This window comes from Austrofundulus limnaeus, unplaced genomic scaffold (assembly GCF_001266775.1).
Source record: "Austrofundulus limnaeus strain Quisiro unplaced genomic scaffold, Austrofundulus_limnaeus-1.0 Scaffold1331, whole genome shotgun sequence".
Classification (NCBI taxonomy): Eukaryota; Metazoa; Chordata; class Actinopteri; order Cyprinodontiformes; family Rivulidae; genus Austrofundulus; species Austrofundulus limnaeus.
Genome location: NW_013953733.1, coordinates 8,228 through 30,257, shown reverse-complemented (window position 1 = coordinate 30,257; position 22,030 = coordinate 8,228). Strand labels below are relative to the sequence as shown.

The window sequence follows — 22,030 nt, the reverse complement described above, 5'->3', positions numbered from 1 at the left end:
ACATTTTACAGCAAATACTGCTTTCTTTAAAGTAAAGTCAGTTTTGTGCTTTCATTTTACAAAATGATTTTTGAGTCTACTGTTTGACATTGTAAGAGAGTAGATAACTTACTCACATTTGTTCAGATTCAAAGCTAATTAAATTTGGATCTAAAYTGTAGTCAGTTCAGCAAACAGCCTGTCATTTCTCTGCAGCTTCCACTTGTTGTCTCTCCTSTCATCTGCTCTGCTGCCAAAGAGCCACTGTCTTATGATTCTGTAAGTTTTGCTCTTTCATGGTGCTGTCATCATAGTGCTGGTTGTTGAAGTCCAGTGCTACAGTATAATAAGTGATCAAACACTACATTTATGCTACTCTCTGTAATCTGTCCTCCACAATGCCTAGTCAGCTCATAGTGGTTTATTGATTGGTGAGAAATCATTAAGTATGAGACAAATGTTTATACTTTGTATGAACCTTACTAAAGTAGCCATTAGGAACAACCCTCATACGAGCTTTTTTTCAGTATATAATGCTTTTTTTTTCTTTAGTACAATTTTTGACCATGCACAGGGACACCCAAAGCTAATACACTTAAATTGTGGAGAAAATGTCCTCTTTAAAGCTTCACTACTTTCAAACAGTGGTTTTGTAATTGTTACTGTTACTTAACGTTTGTTGGATGTGCAGGTTGTATTAAATTCAGCAACATTGCTTCTGTGAAATCCAAAAATTTAACAAGTGAGCACACAAAGACAATTCAGTTTTTATTGCAACTTTCACTGTGGTGTGAAACTTTGATTTTACACTATACAAAGACAATACACTTTATTGTTTGTTGAGGCAGCAGTTCATTTTTTTTCACCCAGTAAACAGTTGCCTAAAAGTTTAGGTTAAATAGGTTTACATTTCCATTTATATCATCTATGTGTAGACACAATATAAGCTTTTACAAGAAGAATACATCAATCTACTGCGTATAGAAAGAGTCTAATAATTTGATGTGATGCAAAATTGTTATAGCATGTTTGGTACTTTATAGCACAAGGAAGAAGAATTTCATACGATAGATCAACAAGTCAGGTCTATATTTGTCATTGAATTTTAGTTTAGCTTGACCTTTTGTATCAAAGCTATAGTTCACTTATCAGTGTCATTGAATCTTCAATAGTACTAACATCATAAACCTTTATTAGGTTTGCCAATAAATGCTGTTATAAACCTTGGCATTATGAGGTTATGACCTAGCCTGGCCCATGCCTTTTTACACAGCTCCGCTCAATTCTAGTTTCGATGGAGCCAAGTCCATGTTGATAAGGCTTCCAAATTAAATTAAATTTGTCTGACAAAGCAGCAGCTCTCATTTACAGTCGTCTCATTTGGCTCGGTACTTCTCTCCTCTCAGTAGGGTTGTTTACAGCGCACACGATTTCCTGTTAGCTTCTTAGCATAGCCTCCTTCACAGTGGAGCTGGCACACATATGTCGCGGCCAACCGATCCAATCATTTTAAACTTCAACAGAGACCGTGCCTCCAGCAAGAATTGCTTCTCTATAGCCGAGAGTCCAGACCCTCYAATGAAGCAAAGCGATGAACAAGGGTCTGGTTTTTAACCAGGCTAGTTATGACCAAGTCATGGTTGGAAAAAATACAATATTTGTTTGGTTCTTGAATTTTGTTTTTACTCGTACCAGCTATATGTGTTTATTGTGACTTTGCAGTAGTACATAATACATTGTTACAGGGTTTTATCTACATTTTAAAGAATATAAAGTGTAAAGAGTCTGAAGGCATTACACTTGACATTGTATTGTGAACTCCATCAGTGCTGGTCATTGGACATTGTATTAGTTCCTTTCAAATACAGCAGCACTGGTGTTCACATTAGCTGCTTCTATGGCTATCTGAGCAGTACATCTGGCAGGTTGGTGGTTTGAAGGATGTGCAGGCTCTATTAACTTGGCACTAGTGGCGTATGACCACATGGTAATGGGCAATGCCCAATGTTTTATGATGCATTCATGTTAAAATCTAGTGTGAACTCTGCAAGCACTGCAGAAAAATCTTAGTCTGCCAAGAATCAGGCAGCTCACCTTTTTCTCCTTGTTATGTTGATGTTTGTGCAAATYTAAAAACATATTTAACGTTAAAATTGGGTTTTGATTTTTAATGGCTTAGTTTATCATTCTTTGTAAGCGTGTAACAGCAGGTTTACCATTTGTCAACTAAAGCTGGGCTGTTTACTCAGTGTGCTGTATTTATAGTATTTTCTCCCCTCAAGATTTAGCTTGTTTTTAACAGGTAAAAAAGGAAATATGTATCAGACCATTCCCTTCTGGTACAATCACACGTGTGATGGATTTTCTGAGGTAATGGTTGACTCAAGATTTAAACAAGTCATTTATCTTTTGTGGCATTTATTATACAAAGAAATAAAGGAAATAAGGCATACTGAGAATAATAATAATAATCCAATTGCAGGTCGCACATTCCTCAGAGTTCGATAAACTGAGGAGGTTGCAACCTCCTTGATAAACAAAGCACAGTTTTTATATCTACTGGGGCTTCTGATACACACAGGTCAAAATCCACAAGCCAATCAGTTTCCAGAATCCCTCGCAGAAGGAGCATGTGTGTGACTGAGAGCCCCTGTCATCTAGCTCTATTGACTAGAATGCAAAGTCATAGCAAGTCATGAGATGTAGTAGCCTAAATACAACATTCTTATTTGCAAGAAATTATAGTACAATTGGGTTCACAAGTGTGAACTGTTCTTTTGCAAACACTCATAACAAAATGCATGACCTTTGAAACACAGACTTTATGAAATGTAGACTATATGAAGGGAAAAAGGTACCTTAATGTTCATTTTTATTCATGTGCAAGAATTTGCATTTAATATACAAACTAAAATAAGCATTATTTCACTTATTTTTAAAATGTAAAATWATGTAAGTAAATATATAGCTTATAATTTACATCACATACGTCTCTGACAGTCAACAAACGATGTCCACTAATCGAATGCCAGGAAATCTTTTAAGTCCCAAAAAAAACTCAGTAGTAAAGCTAGTCCATTAATATTGTTTGAAGCTCATTTGGTGCTTTGCTCCAAATCACTCCTTAATGCTTGATGAATATACATGAGCACAACTGGTGGATGAAAGTGATGATTAACTGGTGGGAATTAAAGCCACCCCATCTGTAGACCCATGATGATATAAATGGCATTGTTTACAGTTTTTTTCTAAGTGTTTGTTGTTTCCTTATCCACAACATCTGTGCTAAGGTTTAAAAATTTTCACTGTCTCCTTCCCACTCCCCCTCTTCCCCTTTTGTGTCTTTGTTTTCAGAACAACATGGAAGCCAGGTTGAGGTAAGCCTGCCAAGGATGATTCATACTCACCTTTTTATAGCACGACTGTAGCTGTGACTGAGGACTCTTCAGTACTCAGCTTCTTGATAAATCATCCTCCATGAGAGTGACTAGTATTCACGTTGCATAATAAAGCCCACATAAGCACATGCCTTTTTTTTGCACTTTTCCTCAAACATTTTCACCTGTCAGCACCCTCCCTCAAARATCTGACAAACTCTGTACAGACAAATCAGCCCTGCCTTGCCTCCGAAGCAATTTGATCGCATGCGAGTCACATCGGCGCTGTAGAGGTGACAGTCTGCCTGATCCGATGAAAGCTCTGCAAACAGTGGCTGACAGGCTGAAGTTTCAAACGTGTGTTCTCGTAACTTGGTTTGCTTGCGATTGCAATGCAGGGGTAAGATAAGTAGTTGTGTCATTAGCAGGGCAAAATCTCACTCTCTTTTACAACATTGCTTTTTTTTACCCTGGTTCTGAAATTTGTATTTTTGTTTTCCCAAACCTTGTTAGATGGTCTAGTAGGTGTGTATCAGGGAGATAGGAAGCAAGATTTYATGCGTTTAGGTGGATTGTTTTTCATTATTCTTGTATTGCATGTTGTTTTTCTTATGGATGCTTCCCTCTTCGGGGCATGACCACAGCAAGCAACCTCTCCCTAAAAATCTGGCAATTGTTTTTCACTGGAAGCCCTTCCTGACACAACCTGGGCTTGAACCCACAGCTTCAGGATTACAAGATCACTAAGCTCCTGCAAACCCTGTTTATACACAGCATGTTTCGTATTTATTTCTTTTTCTGTGAGATAATCTAGAATGGAAAGTTCCCTGCTTGTTTCATACCTTTTAATAATGTGAAAACATTCCTGCCTTCTCTACTCAGAGCAGAAATACTCTTACTACTTACTATCTTACTCTATTTCAATGTAGGCTACAAACCGTCTTAGTGGACATTTATCATAGTTTCTTCCCCTCTTCAGACCTAGACATGCACYTACAGATCCATAAAAAAGACGTTGACCTTCAGCAAATATCGGTACATTTGTCCTCAAAGAAAAAAAAAACTTATTTTTCACATAGCATTAAAGTGCAAGTCCAGAAAAATAGCCTTATAAATAAGCTGCTATATAATAGACTTTGACGGACAGTGTTCTTGTTTTTTGGCCAATAGAAATTGAATTTTTGATTTCACTTTGTAGTCCTTTGTTGTACTGGCTGTGCGAAATGTACTGCATTTCCTCTTTGGACTTTAATGTGCCTTGCTTTTAATAAGCAAGGAAAGTCGAGACTGGGGCTGGTGCACAGTGCCAACATGTAATATGTTATTGATTGGTCAGCCTGTATTATGACCCCTAAGCACTGGAGCAGATGGCAGCCAACTTGGACCCATGGGTGAGGTGCAGCTAATGGGCTGCCCTCTATAAAAGGTTGAATTCTTCATTTGTAGAAACACACACCATGATATTTTTGCTCCATATGATCCCATATTGCCCTGAAATGCAATCCTTGTTGAATCTATTGTWGCTAGTGTAAATTAAAACACTCACAAGTACGAGATTCTTTGAAAAGAGAAGGCCTGAAGAATAGAAACATGAAAGGGACATTCTTGCTGGCTTAATGTTTGTTGAGCAATAAAGATTAGAGTTTTCGGTATGTTTGAAGGTGACATAAACAAAAGGTGAAASAAAATAGGCCTAGGGAGAAATAAACAGATGGAAAGGGAAGATTCTGGAGGATCAAGCGACAAGTGGWTGTTTAGAGTTGTGTGCAGTGGGATCCAGACAGCAAATTGATTATGGAGCAGAAACACTAATCTGCTGTCTGAGCCCCATATCGCTGCCGTAGACAGAGCATCCCCAGAGGACGTCAGTCCTGCACCCACATGCATCTTCTTGGACTTGCTCATCAATAAAATCCGCTGCCCCTGCCYCTGCCCTAGTCCCCTAAACATAGGTTGTCCATGCCAACCAAGATTTGTTTTCCTCTCAGTATAAATCTTTATTCATTTGTTTTTTTTCCCCAATTCCTTCCATCCTGCCGTTTCACAGCTGAGTCTAACTTGATGCATTCAAACCTTCCTTCCACTCTTTGGCTTTAATCTGTGCACCTTCTATGCAAACCTTGTCCCTGCATGTTTTAGATTTTACATATGTTTGCGTCCATGTCTGTTTTTTTGTTTGTTTTTTATGCTATGCAGCACAAGTGAGTGAATAAAATTAATTTGGATGGATGGATGGATGGATGGATGGATGGATGGATGGATGGATGGATGGATGGATGGATGGATGGATAAAACTGCTGTTATTCTTCAATAGCAATTTTGCATTTAGTCTCTCTTCTAGCTTACCTATTCATGTTTTGTGCTTTTTAACTCTACATTTTTAAAGTAGAAAATAACAGAAGGCTTTACTTCTACAAAAACACTTTAGTACCTGAATACCATATTAAACTTTTGTCCTGGGGTATCATGGTATAAGGAGAAAAGGATACAAGCATAGACAACAGACTAGCAGAAAAAAACATGGATGCGAATAGATGCCTTTTTTTAAGTTGTTTTGTTTGTTTCATCATCATTTGCAGCTTTATTAATAAAGTGCTTTAACACCAGCCACAGCTGCAACAAAGTGCTGAACATCAATAATAAATAAGATAAAAATGACATAAAAACACAGCTCCCACATCACCCCAAAAGCAAAAACATATATTGATTCATCATCGTCATAGGAAGCATTTTAGCTGAGCTGTTTAAAAAWATGTTCAGTTATTCCTCCTAATATGTAAAGAAAAATATAACAAAATAAATATACCAATATATACATGTGCAGCAATCAAATTAACCTTTTTTTTACTTCATAATACAACATCCATAATTACTAATTTAGGTTTGGGTGAGAAAAGTGTTGTGGAGTCAGTTTCTGAACTACTAATCAAAATGCTTGTGCTCACAATTAGCAAGGGAAGAAGGAGCCATGCAGAAATATTAAACCCTATGTCCATGAGAGATTATTTAACTTTGTATTTTATTTTATTTTTTTCATCTGCACTGATGCTGCCTCAAGCTTTCAATTAAAAGGCAGGGACATTTTGTATTTTTGCTAGGAAGTATTTAAATTGGATATAATTAGAGATGCAGCTCATCATTTCTTCTTTTTTCCCTCTTATGCCATGCCCTTTTCGTCTCAGCAAACTATATGAAGAATAGTCAAAAATATGTGATTGGGGGAAAAAGACATGGCCTATTTTAAAAGTAATTGCAACACTTGTTGGTTTTCATTGATTGCTTATTCTTTCTTAGCTGTTGAGTCATTATATTACAAGACTTATGAAAACTTACATGCCTCTCATCAGGCTTACTTAATACAATTTCCACTATTTGTGCTGTGCACTTTTCAAAAGTCCATTAGCAAACCATCTTATATGTGCTTTTCTTTTAGACTGCAGTAATACAAGTGGATTATCTTTCCTATGCATATAGATTTTTCCTCCTTTGTCTAGCTGGACGTTTACTACCATAATGCATGGATTTTATTCTAATGACAGCTCATCTGTAGTTAAAGGTGAATTTAGATTATCTTTCTTTTTTTGGTTGGTTGTTTATTCTGCCAGGTAAGTAAAGTAAAAAAGGAAAGATGCACTATGAGTGGCTTCATCTAATAAAAATAACATTTTTACACTAATGAACACAAAGTTAGGAATACTGATTTTACACAGACAACATATTTTCCATTTTTGCCAAGTAAGTACATAGTCTATGTTGCACTCTGGAATTTTATCACTGACAGGTTCTGTGCAAATATTCAGGATTCAAAAGGCAGCCTCAGTAATGGTCAATAAATCAATGTTTGAAGCATTTGGTAACTTGGACATTTGTGCTGAATGATATGAATCATGCAACATTTTGAGTAATTTATTATGCCACCCAGTTGTCTTTGATATGTTTTGCTTGTATTAGCATACAAATCCCAAACCTAATTCAGCAAACTGATGTGGCTTAATAGCAAAAAGTCCAACAGCTAAACTCGCCTTGCTGCAGTCCTATTACTAAAACAGCTTATTTATAACCTGTCAGCCATGAAAAGAAAAACACCCACAAATCACCACACTTTGTTTTTACTTAGAGCAAAGGCAGAGGCATGAAACCACTGTTGTTTATTTGTTTGCAATGTTGAGCAAAAATCACCATTTATGTTTCAGGATATAATACACTTCTAAGAAAAATTCTGTTCAGCCAATGAGGTTCGAAAGAGAGAAAAAAGAATAAAATCCTATACGGAGGAAATAAAAACAGGATGAAAGAAGGAAGTTTTAAATAGAAAGATTCAAATGAAGCTGATAAAACGTACTGTAATGCAAAGAAWTTTTTTGCTTTAGTTGTTCAGAAAAACATGGGATTTTCCCCCCAAAACATGATAAACAAAAATCATAAACTGATCATGTCATTTAATTTTCAGATTGACTCAATCATAAACCCACAACAAAATCAGGGGAAAAAAGTGGAAAATCTGCTTAGCAGAAGTGATGGAAAACTGTAAAGTCTATAAATCATGTTTTATAATTACATCAAATAAATTAAAGCTGGCTGGAAAGCGTAGWCTTCTTAGGTTGATGTTCCTCATTGGTTCATTAAGTCACAACTCTGCTGCAGCTTCCTGTAATTTTTTTTCTTTCATTTTAGAATTAACTAGGGAATCAGTTTTCAGTGGGGAAGACGTGTCCCTGTGAGTGAAGGCTGAAGACCACCTGATGCCATGCTGGGCATTCACACGAACACACAAACCAAGAAAGGAAGGCTTATAGGGAAGCAGAGCGTGATGTTAGAGACACAGCTTATCTGTCTGAGCTTCTTGCCCTTCACTGGGTCAAATTGATGTGTTAAGTGAAGCAAGAACATGTCTGGGGAAAGTGGCCAGAGGACATATGATAGAGCTCAGAGATGAAGACACGGAGAAGAGGAGTTGCATTTTTCTCTAATGAAAAATTTACATCAAGTCCCAGAATAGAAGCAATGGCAGGCTTTGTCATTTTTATATCATTCTTTGTTTTGGCCTTCTGTCCGACTATCTTTTGTAAGAGACAGCTGGTGTTTTGGGTTGAGCAAGAACATCAGAGTTCCCCAGTTTTCTCCACCATTCTCTGAGATGGTGTATAAAAACAGTTGTTTAGATGTTTGTGTAAATATTTGAACTGTGATTAGCTTGGTTATTTGTGTGACAGTAAGGGATCTTAATTAATTGGACCTTTTAAAATCCAGTCTTAGATAAAGTTTCATGCACCTATTTGTTAATTAGAAAAGTTTTTTGGAGATGCATGTATCCATTTTGCATGCTAAGGCGGTTCTAAAGTTTATTTTAACATCCCCATCACTCTCGATCTGTCTCTTTGTCTCTCTTTGTGTTGCCTTGGCCCCCCTCTCTTCTCCTCAGGCCATCACCATTCCACAGTGGAGATTTGGAGGTTTCAAATGAATGCAAGACACACACAAACCAAGCTGACAAATGGAGAGACTTGCATTTAGATGATAAGCTACTTAAGCATGCATAATTCATGCCACGAGCGCACTGTTCACCTAATTTTGAGGKTGTCATTTATTTGTGTATAAGTGTGTTGATGCATGGGCAAGTGTGTTTCATGAATACTGTTAGTATCATCGCATAAATAAAAACATTTTTTTAAATCAGAAGAAAAATTGGAAAGTTTTGAGGATAAAAGGTAAATTAGCGTACCCACTTCCTTGTGCCTTTTTGTGATCGTTAATGGTTCTTTTAAGTTTCACTTGGATATATTTTTACTATAAATTAGATGTGTTTGGTAAGAAAAATGCTATTTGAATGTATTTAGCATTGCCATCTATTTTACTTGGCATGCCTAAGCCTCTAGATGGCAGAGATCTTCACAAATACATTTGCAACTGTTATGCTCTTTCTATTCTTAGTCTTTAGGCAGTAAGCTTGAAGCTAAGTTTACATTTCTATAGGACAAAAGAGAGAATTAAAGACTATATTTGTTTACTGACTATTTCTTCCAATTTAGTCAATTGATCAAACATATTGAATGTGAGAAGGGGCAAAAACATATTGAATGTGAGAAGGGGCAAAAACAAGTTTTAGAATAATGGAAGAAAAGCAACATATGCTGTTTGTACTGTCCCCAAATTATTCTAGGACTTGCCTTTTTCTTTGTACAATACAGCCTGAAAAATAAACCTGCCAACACCCACAACCAAYTAATTGTCAAACAAAGGGTTAAATTGGGTATGGTGATGTAATGCATTAATAATGTCTGAATATATAGCTTATCAAAAATCACACTAAATGTTTCACAACTTGTTTTTGGTTTCTAATCATAAAAGGTTTGAAAAGAAAGGAAGGAGCAGTGATATGTTTAAAAATTATGGCCTTTACTTGTAAGTCCTGCCCAAACCCATATCTTAAATGGGTTAATGTTTGAACTGAACCCCATTAAAATACCAAAAATCATGATCTACACAACCATTAAAATGCAAAAGAACAACAGAGAAATATATTCATAGTAGACATTGTAGCTATGAATGTATTTGTAGCAGAGCTGCTACAGTAGGGGGATTGCAGCCTGATCAGTTTGATCTGAAGGGTTTTGAAGTGTCGAGGACTGATAGATAGTTTTTGTTGTTGTGTAATTCCTGAAGTATAGCCTTGTAAGGATGTGGCATGCTGTATAAAAATAGTTCTATACTGATTTACTTTGATAGATGGATATGAAGACTCAATCATTGTGTGTGTGTCAGCGATTCCAGAGAGAACAGAGTCTGCATTAAGAGTGTGAGATGCATCCAAGTCTACAGTGTGCAACAATCCAGTTATTGCTGTGTTTGTGCTGATGCTCTGAGCCTCTAATGCCTATGGATATTACATTGTTAATCCATGTGTATAAACTGCAAATCTCTCACAAACTTTTGAAGCTTCTTCTCGGCTGTGTGCTTGTACTTAAGTGTGTGTAGACCTATTCTTTTTCACAGTGCATCTGCTGTGTGTGTATATATTCAGTGAAGTAGTTTTCTGCCCACTGCCAAATTACTCAAATTGTAATTCTGAAATTACTAAAGTATTTGTTTCTCAACCTCTAAACAAAATAAAACTATGGGAAAGAATGTTCAATTAACTACAAATTGACTGATAAAAGAAAACAAAAAAAATCTAAATGCACTCAAGCTGCATCCTCGACTCTTTGAGGGCTCCACAATCATTGGTTGACTTTAAACTAGGTTTAAAGATTTTTCTTTTCAAACTAGCCCATTCTGGCTTTGTTGGAAGGCATCATTGATTTTAGATGTTTTTAACGGGGCTTAAAATAAAGCCTTTTCCCAGTGCTGGCTGTTGTTTTTATTAGTGTCATTTTATTGTTCTTTTTTTTTTTGTTTTTTTTTGTTTATATATATATATTACTAGTGTTATTGTTTACAGTTTTTTGCTGTTTTGTAGCACTTTGAGATGATTGCTAATGAAAAGTGTGCTATTAATTAAATTATCACTCATTAGGAAAAGTGTGCACATGTGYCACCTTATTGTAAAGAACTAAGATTTCTAACAGCAGTGATTTGTGTTGTAAGAAAATGAATGATGATATCTTTTACTGCGCTGACACTGAAAAAAAGATCGAGATTAACAGGGAGCACCCCTGGACTCTTTAAATATAGATATTTGCTGAACTTTGCCTTAATGTGACAAAGGCTTGATTTAATTGAAAGTAACAAGTTGGGATTATTTTGCAATTCATTTTTTACAAATCAGATTAATGCTCCTAGACAAACTTTGTAAATTCTGCATGTTAACATTCCTCTCTGTGCCATCTAATAATGCAGACGTGCAAGAAGCACAGTTGCAGCAAACTAAATTGGCGAGGGGGGTAATTGTTTTGGCYATTTTCCGCAGTGAAACTGAGCCGTGGTAAGGTGCAACCAGGCTGAGATGAGATGAGCAGAAGGTGTAGCCTGTAGAGATGTATTTCCTCTTCATTGTGGCAGATGTGAGGTGACTGCTGAAGAGGAAAGTGAAAAATAGCAGGGGCTGAAAACAGGGAAACTGAGGTAAGCTTTCTGAGCAGGTTAGCAATACAGAAAGGACAGCTATGAAAAATGAAAGCAAGTGTGGTAAATAATATTTCAGAAGGGTGCAGTGCACAATGCAGCGCAACAATAGTCCAGTAGCTTGAACCAGTATGAACATTTTATCTCGTACTCTGGTCTATATTATGTAGTATCTACTTCAATAAATATCTTCCTGATAGCCTTGTGCTGTAGCACCTGGTATTGAACATCATACAAAATCATTTGTAATAAGAAACCATTGCCTTTTTTTCTTTTCCCCCCCTTTCGCATGTACTTTCTCTCAGTCTCTTTACCTGTAAATTGAGTCTGAACGTGTCATTTTTGTCAAATCATAAAATGTGTTGATCTGTTTTTATCTACTTTAATATACATGAACAGAAAAAAAGGTTTTGTGCTATGGCTCTTTTTTTCCTAGCCTTACTATTTTTTTCTTTGCATACACTTATTAAAAAAGAYCCTCATTCAGACATCTCCAGTTGTCACATTGATCACGTTGTCACAGATTTCTGCTGTCTGTGGAGTCTGTTGAGATAAAGACTGTGAGAAATTAGTTTCAGGGAAAGAAAATAAATTTAAATGTGTCAACAACCACTCACTCTCCCTTTCTGAAAACCGATTCGTCTGGAATGAGGTTGTATGTCTTTGGAAAAGTGTGGAAAAAAAAAACAAATCAAGAAGGTATTGTAGAAGAAAAAGAAGCATTGTAGATTCATGCCATAGCAAAAGCTGGATATCTGAATGAAAAGTTTGCATTTGCATATTCTCCTCACATGTCCATCAAATGTCAAAGCATATCTATCGAGATGCTGCAGCAGTAATGATATGACCTTCTATGCCAGATTATATTATTAATGAACAATATTTTGCAGTCAGATGAGCCTATTTCTGTGGGGTATTTTGCTGTCAGATGGCTTCAGCTCGCTTGTTTGACAACATTAAAACATGACTTCAAAGTTAAACAAGTGGTGTAAATCAGTTATATGTATTAAAGAGGACATATGCAAAATCCACTTTTTTAGCTGTTAAATGTATTTTGTTATGTATTTGGGGTGTTTAGGAATGCAGAAATGGTTAATTTGGTTTCTCTCTGTGCTGTATAGATATATTATATTCGATTTTTGGTCATATTTTTCATCCTGTTCAGTTTTTTATTTACTCTATGATGTTTTATTGTAGGGGTGGGAATTTTTTTTATTTTCACACAGTTCAAATCGTTTCTGATTTTTGGGGCCACAATTAGATTCAAAATAGKTTTTTTAAATTAATTAATTTGATTACTTATTTTTTAATAATCAAAATTGATAACGTGAGCCCATTTGTCATGTTCCCAAATTGCTTCATCTTCATTTTGCAAACCTTGCACACAGTGAAGCTCATGTCAAACTTGGACTCTTTCATTAAAAGCCAAAATGAGACCAAATGTTTGCATTCAATGAGAACGTGGCCAATTAAATCTTTTTTTTTCTCCATTTTTGTAGTTTTCTCTATTGTTTTGGTGCTTTCTGCACATGCATACCTTCCAGAAAAGGGGTGGAAGAGGGGCTTGTAAAGTTACAACAAGGAGGAATTTAGACCAAAGCATTGCAGTTTCTATTTTATATAAACCCCAACTCAATTATGTAAATGTGAAAAAAGAAGGACTTAAAAGTCTCTGTCTCTTTTTACAGAAACAATTTAAAAGTGTATCCTGGCTTTGTTAGGTTAAATCAAAAGGCAGCTTTTCTAGTGCTGAAAAAGAGTGTTTAATTGCTGTAACTGTTTGGTAATGCAGATGCATTCTGGTCATTTTCACACTAATGGACCGTACAGCTTCAGTTAGGCACACCCACTAAAGAGGCGAGCATAACCATATTTATCATTTAATATGAGTGTGATTTACGATGGTAAATTTGTGCATTAAWAGTTGTAGAAACGYTTCKCAAACCTTTGTATCACAATTTAAAAGTCAGGAGTTTAAACAAGTCAATAGGTATTATATGGTGGGGATCATCTGTTTAAAGTTTTGCTTTAAAACTTAGGTATTTCAGTCTGAGTTTAAGAAGTAGACCAACTGATACTTACACAAATTGCTAGGCATTACCACCACTAAAGCCTTGCTGAATGTGTCCTAAAAAATTGGCAGTAGCATTAAAGGGGCAATATCATGTAAAATCAACTTTTTTGAGTGTTATATCGTGTTATAATGTTATACTCTCGTTAAAAACATGCTCAAAGCCTTGCTTTGACTCATTCATGCATGTTTGAGAAATCCTGCAGCGTTTTTAGGAAGCCATGCTGAGGAGCAAAACATCAGGTGGGGACCAGAAATGCTTTTTGGGACCAGAAACGCCCCTGGGACGTGTCTTTAAGCCGAACTTCCTCAAGGCAGAGCGCGCACCCCCCCTCCCCACACACCCCACCCTTGACTCCTGCAGGCTCTCGGGTGAAAAAGTGAAACAACTGTCTGCTGAGCTCTCAACATTAGTTCTCACTCAGTGAAGCTGTTTTCAGATTAAAAATGCCTTTTGAGGAAATGTATTTTCAGATGCCAAGTAAACTGCATCATAGCGCACGCACACYCACCCCGTGRGCACGAGCCCCCGGCGTGCGATACCCCCTCACCAAACGGGATGGAACAGAAGCAGAAGTTGGTTCTTAAAGACACAGAGGCCAATTTCAAAGCGTTTAGAAGAGGAAGTGATGAGAAGATAATTTTATTTTCTATTTAAACGTAAAAACAGCATTTTAATAACAGTTAAAGGTGACATAGATACTTTATTATGGTATAGTATTTAAATYTATGCCTGAGAAACACATAATATTGGCCCTTTAAGTTTGTYATTTTTAGATAGCCAAGTTTATATTTAATCAMTCKCTATTTCCCAGCATTCTTTCATTTGGTATTTTTGAACAGCAGTCAGTTTATGAATATCTGAATATTCTGGGTTGGAAAATGTCAGTGTTGTCAAGAAAATTATTCCCTCCAGAAACTGACAATCAGCCAACTGATAACATATCCTTCAGGCATGTGGCAGAAAGTTGCCAGATTTTCTTTGCTTTTAATAAAACATTATTTAGCCTTGGTATAACTGAAGGGATGTGTTCTAAGAGGTAATTAGTTTCATTTCCCCCTGAATTCATGTCAGAAAAGTGTACCAGTTTCTAACAAATAAAAAGTATTTTACCTTAAATCACTTTACATTTTCTCTCAACTCACATGCGCATTCTTCCTCCTGGTGTTTCATCCGAGCTGAAGGTTGTCGCATTGGATCTGTTGAGACCTCACATCGCCCAACAGCATGCATGCAGCGCWCTCACACACACTGTAAAAGCTCTCTAATGATGTCACACTGTGCATAGACATTCATTATTCATTCTTAAAACCAGATAAAAATCAAAACAAGTGCTTGCATATACCAGGTAATTAGAGAGGAAATGAAAAGTGTAAGGGAACTCTCACTTTGTTCTGACAGGAAGGTGCCTTCATGCACRAATACTTTCTTCATGCAMTCTGACCTCTGGCCCCTTTAACTAGCCAGACACACACATGCATAGCACAGTGCGCTAGCCTTTAGGTGGAATCGCAGGTCTAATTTCAGCATAGTGGAGATAAAGACAGATGATAACGGCAGACTGAATCAAGAGGCAATGAATCAGTTCCTTTTAAAACCATTGCTCTGGGTATGAACTGTCAACATAAAATCTGCAATCTCCCTCGTTCTTTCTCACTCGCTCACTCACAGACACACGCAGGAAAAAAAATATCTGCCTTCCACAACTGGAATTGGTAACAATGCCACAACATGTACAGCGCTGTGACTCTTCCACTCTTCACTTTGTCCGTCTGATCAGTTATTCTGGAAGTTGGGGAAGCAGGAATGTGCAATGAACAGCATGTTTAATTCAGCAGCCTCATGACAACCCCTGCCACACCGTAGGTTTAGATTGGGGAGTGATATACGCGAAGATAGCTGGGATTTAACTACCCCAGGCCCCTAATGGGAGCCATAGGATGCACTTCACAAAATCACCATATTCTAGCAATGTTCTGTGAAAGGAGGAGTATGATAGAAATATTAATAGCTTTTTCTTTTTTTTTCTTTTTTTTCTATTTGCACATTTGCATTTTATTTTGCCCATCAGTCATTTTGGAAAATAGTTCTTTTTTTATTTTTCAAAAGGCGTGTTTTAAAGATAAATTGATGCCTTTTACTTTTCTAATAGAATAGATAAAAATCCACTTCTCACAAATTGACGTCATCTGATTTTTTTTTTTTTTTTCAATTTTTGTGGTAATGAAACTGCTTCCAGTTTCTTGATGATGGAATATCCAATAGGGAATGTCACCTCGCAGAAAAGGCAGGCTTTTATGACTGATCTTTTACAGGATGCATTAGTACACATAAAAGTTTATTAGTCGGGCTGCACAGGGGAGCCTTTAAGCCCATTGTCTCTATTTCACTGTGTTGCAATGTGAAATCCAACCACGCTGCTTCTGCTGAAGCAAAAACAACTAATTTCAGTTTGGGGAAATAAAGCTCATACGCAGTTTGTGAAGCATAATCGGTAAAGTCTAATGCTTTGCATGTGTTCTGTCTCATAGTTTMTATTTCAGATTTTTAAACAGATTTTGTGGTTAAGATGTGCCTTTTTTTGTTGCAATCAGGTCTTCATGGAGCAATCTGAACAAAGATTTTTTATGCCACAGTACATTTAAGTTTTCTGCAGAGGAAAAAGCACGGGACGGATGGATGAGGCATARAGTACTTTTATCTTTCTGTCTGGGTGTCCTTCACACTGAGGGCTTGGATGACAGGGCTTGGATGCTGGGGAGGGGGAGTTTTCATGTGGCAGAAGGGTTTGCCTAATAGCCAGTCTGTTCTCCAGCCCACTCTGTTTCTCTTTGTCACACACACACATTTTCTGCCTTTTCCTCCTCTTATCTGGCCAACTGCACCCATGACATCCCTCCATCTCTAACTGGAAGAGTATAGACTAAGGAGGAGTCAGTATTATTGTGGGGTCTAAACGGCTTTTATATTTAAATTTTCTCCAGAGGAATCCAAATTCCTGGACAGCTCGTCGGGGTACCTGTTAGAGAAGGGGGTTGTTTGAAAAAGGCAACAGGGGCAGCTCTGCCAGCCTGCCAAATGTGTGGGCGCTGCTGTGACCAGTCAGTCTTCATAATGGCTGTCTGCCCCTGGGACTGAGCCAGCTCAGTGCCCACATGACAGACTGGAGAGATCAGACAAGGCAGGTCTGTCTTTATGAACCCTATGGAAATGACAGGGAAGGGGAGTGAATGACATCCGGAACACGAATATTGAAGAAACCGAATGAATAAGCAAATTGTCTAAAAGTGTKTTACAAAATGGCGTAATTTACCATAAAAACTAAACTGAATCCAGGTTAGTCAAAGATTTAGATAAGAAAGAAATTATGCAAGAACTGTTGGGTAAAGGGTATTACAGGGACAGTATTAGCTTTCACTGTTCGTTACCTGTGTGCTGACACTATGTGCTGTGAAAATGAAAGATAAAGTTAATCTCTAAGTGCTTCTCTCTTTCTTTCCTACCCTTTTGAACTTGAGAATTACTTCAAATTACTTCAAAGTGTTAGATCAAAATGAAATTTAGGTTTTGCAACATTTGTGAGTTGTTTTTAATATTTAATAAAATAATGTTTTTACTGTGACAAATCACTTATCTATCCATTGCTTAGGTAAGCAACCTTCTATTTTTTAAAGCAAATATATAAATGTACCCATTTCAAACATGTTTTTTTCCCAAAATGAAATTTCTTCTCTCAAATAACATATACCATATAAAAGTTTTTGATAAAATATAAATCACCTGTGCATATCTAAAATAAACACAGTTTTACTCGTAATAAACAAGGTTAAATAATGATAAGTACAGTAAAGAGTTGTATTAAATTAAGGAAAAAAATTTCAGCATCCATGGTGAGTGAAAAAGACTAAGCTGCAGCCTCAACAGTATTCTTCTGAAATTTTAACACTTCAAAGGCTTTGTGGGGGAAAAAATGCTTAAAGCTTACGATGAAAAGAACTTCCTTTTCATCATTTCCCATGTAAGAATATCCTTTTTGACTTGTGAACACACAACACAGCAAAGCAGCACCAGGAGGATGGTTTTACAGGAAGCAGGTTTTTACTATTTTACTCTAATTTTTATTTATTTATTTTTGGTTTGGATATTTTACTGGTTTTCCATTATGTCTAGTATACTAATCATGCATTGATGTGATTGATACATGGAACTGAACAGGCATTATGAATTTGGCAAACAAAACGGCAGCAGATGGATCTGCTGCCTCTACACATTGGTGAAAAAGTGGGTTTCAATTCACTGCATACTAATTTAACCTGTTAAAATGAAGTAGTTAGTTTGAGTTATAATTTATAACTGTAGAACACAAAGTAACTGATTAAGAGTTGAAAAATGTCCAAGTTCAGTTGTCCTCTATTAATCATATTAATTGTTTTTTGACTAAATTCCACAATTAATTGTGAATAAATATATGTTTTTGTCAATGTTGAACAAAACCCAAAGTTTCAGATCTTATCTTAAGATAAAGTTACACTGGAACATTTCCCACAAATTTGATTGGCGTGCAATAATGTATCCAATCCACTTTATTTAATATGTTCTTGACCATATAATTAGTGTAGCAATGGTTATCAAAATTAAATGAGCAGGACATTAGTAAGAGAGTTTAAATATGCCTTGCCAAATGATTCGTTTTTGTAGTTATCCTCATATGTATTTGCTTAAGTGCAATTAAACAGATACWTTCTTTTGTGAAAATGTGCTTCATTTGTTTTCTTTTTGACCATTGTTTTTAGAATTCAGTGGTTTGTTCGTCTTTCTCTAACAAACTGATCCCCCAGGTTTTCAGCCATGAGACTGGGTTAATCATAGTCTTTACTAAGCATTTACTTTAAATTACCAGAGGCAAGTCATTTTATCACAATGCAACATTTACATTGGTAAAAGTCTCTTGATTTTCTTTGTAGATTTTTTTTCTAATTCTTTTAAGTGTGTTTTTTTTAAATGCCTGAGTAGAAGTCAAATATCAGAAAGTGAACCAGTGTGTCATTAAGAGGATTCAACATCTTGTTAGCTGACTACATCCTATGTATCTGTCCTCCTCTTCTCTTTGTTATTCATTGGGGAAGCATAAAAGTGTTTCCATTATCTTGTCTATGCTCTCCTTTAAGAGATCTCCCAAATGCCATTTATTGCCATGTAATTTGTGACCTTTAGTGTAATGGCTGTAGAAAATGCGAGCGAACACCTCTTTGCTCAAAAGAGTGCAATACTCAGAGTGATTGTTGACTGGTGACAGATTAAAAGCCCCCTTGGTAGAGAAAAGCTTTTAAGGATGAATTTGTCATTCACACGCAGCCCTAAATAAGTGACAATAGGTATACTTTTTTCATGTTTTGATCAATTTTATTGTTACATTTATTGAGCAGTTTCATTATTGGGATACTTAGAATTGCTGTGGTTCTCCTCAATTAATTTCTCAATTGCCCTTGTGCCCAGAGAAATTGTAAAATCACTAATTTAGCAAATGTATGATAGAATCTTTATGGCTGTTTAATGCTCTTATCTAAATAGCTCTGCTTTAATTCCTGCATGATTAACACCACAGGTACCTGTGTTATGGGGAGCGAAAATTTGGTTATTAAGGGATGAGGTGTTCATGAAACTATTTACACCTGGTCCAACACAGACAAAGATATGATTAGTCAGATTGGATGAGCAACAGTACAGTGCTTTATTCAGCATCACTGACATTTTATGCCTCACCGTGTACTGGCTCTACACGTGAGAAAGCATTCTTAGCAAAACATGTATAATGCATCACATGCAGAATGCCTGCGTGCAATCAGTGATTTGAGGGGTTAAACCCGCACTTTATGATGCATTCTTTAAACTAATACCATACACAAACAGACGTTTCGTTGGGTACTGCTTGGGGTGGTGTATCTGGTAGATGATGAAATGGATTTATCTTTGCCTCTCCCATTTTGTTGTGATGAATTGGCTGTGGTGCCCACAGAGGGTCATTTTAAACATCCACTAGGTCTCTGTCCCATACCGTGATGCATTGCATGTTATTGTGCTTTGTCTTCTTTGCCTCCTTGGTGAACTGATTAAGCCTTTTGAAAGGTGTAGAGACAATACCAGAAGACTGAARTGTTTTACAAAAGAAAGCCTAAATAAAAATATTGATAGGAAAAGTGGACTTTTAAAGAGACTGATTTACCTGCTTGTAGTATTGCCCATGTCTATTTAAAGGAAACACGTTCTTTTAAATCCTGCTTTTTCACATTTAAATTATTCAGTTGGGGTTTATATAAAGTGGAACTAATGAACAAGCATAGCAGTATAACTGAGCTTAAATTCTATAATAACAGAGTAAAATAAATTGATTTAMAGGGATTATTTAAATAAAAAAGCAGACAGGGTCCAAGAACAGATCTCTGGGGTACAATGCAAGTCATTTGAGTTGCTGAGAAAGTAAAGTTATTCTGAGTGACAGAAAMGATTTGTTMGTGTATAAATGTAAAAATGTGGAATCCTTACTTTTGATGCAAATTCCAAATTATACAAGAGAATTTTGTGTTCAATGGTGTTAAAGGTAATACTTAAAATAAAACTAAAAATAGACTATCTCCCATCTGCATGGTTTAGTAGGTCATTAGTCACCTTGAATAGGATGAAGATGAGGTAACATAGGACACAAAAGTAGGTTATTTGTTCCACTTCCACTTAATACTAGTGATACTCTCAGTAATGCTTTTCGTGTCTTTTGTTCTTAATTGCAGAATTAGAAAATACTTCATCTAAACTGGTCTCACTGTTTTTCAAGATATTATCAATGATGATTGTTTTTTTTAATTCAAGACATGAGTTTTCACTTTTCTTTTCTTGGAGGAAAAAAGCATCTCTTCAGAAACATATACTACATTGTAAAATAAGGCAGTGCTGGTGCAAGTTTTTTATAGTTTACRTGGGCATTGCTGCTGACAGAGACTTTTGAGAAATTCACAGAGTTGTCATTAAAATGCTCAGGGAGTTTTGACTCCCCCTGTAGATTTTTCTCACATCTCAAGGTGGAAGAACAGTGCTGTGGTTGTTTTCTTTGCCTCAAGGCATGAATCCCCATGTGTCTGCTTTGTGAAGTATTTGTATGTATGCAGGAAATCTTGGACATAGCTACAATTACATTTTAACAGCCTGGGGCTTTTTTGATGTTGGTCCTCTGTTCTCTATTCTTATTGAATTTATTTGAGGAAAAGGTGATAATTATAACTACGATGTGCAGTACAGTCTCTGTGTCAAATCAGGATATCGGTGTAGCTGTGTGGCTGCAGGTTGACAGTGAAACAGTTAACTGTGATAAAATCCCAACTGTGACTCATCCTTTCTGTTGTTCACTTGCACAGATGGTAGCACCTGGGCCCACATAACAGACGCTCACTGTGAAATCTTAATGGAGTCTTCACTCATCAAAAATCCATTGTGTTATTGACAGAAAGTGAAAACTTCTGCAAATTCTGTTGCATTCAGTTGGGTTATTGTTTAAGTTTTAATATCAAGAAAGGATCGTTGGTCTGTTTTAGGGATTTCACTGTCAACCTTTAAAACTATACTTTTAAGTTTTAACATACTTAATACTAGAGGTAACAGGCACAGATCAAATTGTCAGCAGAAAGTTCTCCAGTATCTTTCTAACATATAAATACGAAGAGTTGCATTTTGAATAAGCTGTAGTTTTGCAAAAATATTTTTACTTCTGCTGGGTATAAAAAAAATCTTAGAAGAGAAATGGTGACAAAAATGTTTCAAGCCTCCTGATGTCCTTGGGTCTGAGGCTTTGTGAGTCATTTTGACCCAAGGACAGCAGGAGGGTTAAATATTTAGTCAACAAAAGAATGCTGTATTCATATATTTTACTGCATTATAGAAATMTTAAAAAGCTTCATTCCACAATGCCAGGTCAGGAACATCAGCTGTGGTTGATCAGACAGTATAACTCCAAGTCTAGGAGCAGCCAGGACATAAAAGTTGGAAATTCCTTACCGCTGCAGTATTTAAAAATAGCTACTGGACACACAGCGATCAAATGTCSTGGTTCATGGCAGTAAAAACATTTACAAATTTTAGTCTTCGAAGATGGAACATTTTTACACACCAATTTTTGAGATTTGTTTCTTCTTTCAGAGGGTGTATTCTGATAATTAGACCTTGCAGGTGAACTGAATACAGTTTTATGAGTTAAAATAAACCCACTGGCCAACTGCTTTTGTAAGCAAAGAAARTGTTTAAATAAACAGCAGTGTGCTCTGGCAAACGGTTTTTAAATTCSTCCAGAAAAAATAGCTTTCTCAAATCTTCACTTTAGACGAGTGACACCATTTATCAAACAGAACTGCTTTATCACACAAGCTCAACAAATTTGTATTTATTTTTTACATTTTCTAATTTGTCTAATGGGAGAAATAATATAAAATCCTCCATACTATCTATCTATCTATCTATCTATCTATCTATCTATCTATCTATCTATCTATCTATCTA

General features: G+C 36.3%; 1 protein-coding gene across 3 annotated transcripts in view; it reads left to right on the top strand.

Moving 5' to 3' along the window:
- trim44 (tripartite motif containing 44) overlaps nucleotides 1-22,030 on the top strand; it is a gene marked incomplete at its 3' end in the record, with an annotated part of 51,636 nt that overhangs the window by 24,047 nt on the left and 5,559 nt on the right. For 2 of the 3 annotated variants that reach the window (XM_014031828.1, XM_014031829.1), the window contains 1 exon segment: nucleotides 3,334-3,356. In XM_014031828.1, the coding sequence (XP_013887282.1) occupies nucleotides 3,334-3,356 (23 nt within the window). 3 annotated transcript variants of the gene reach the window in all.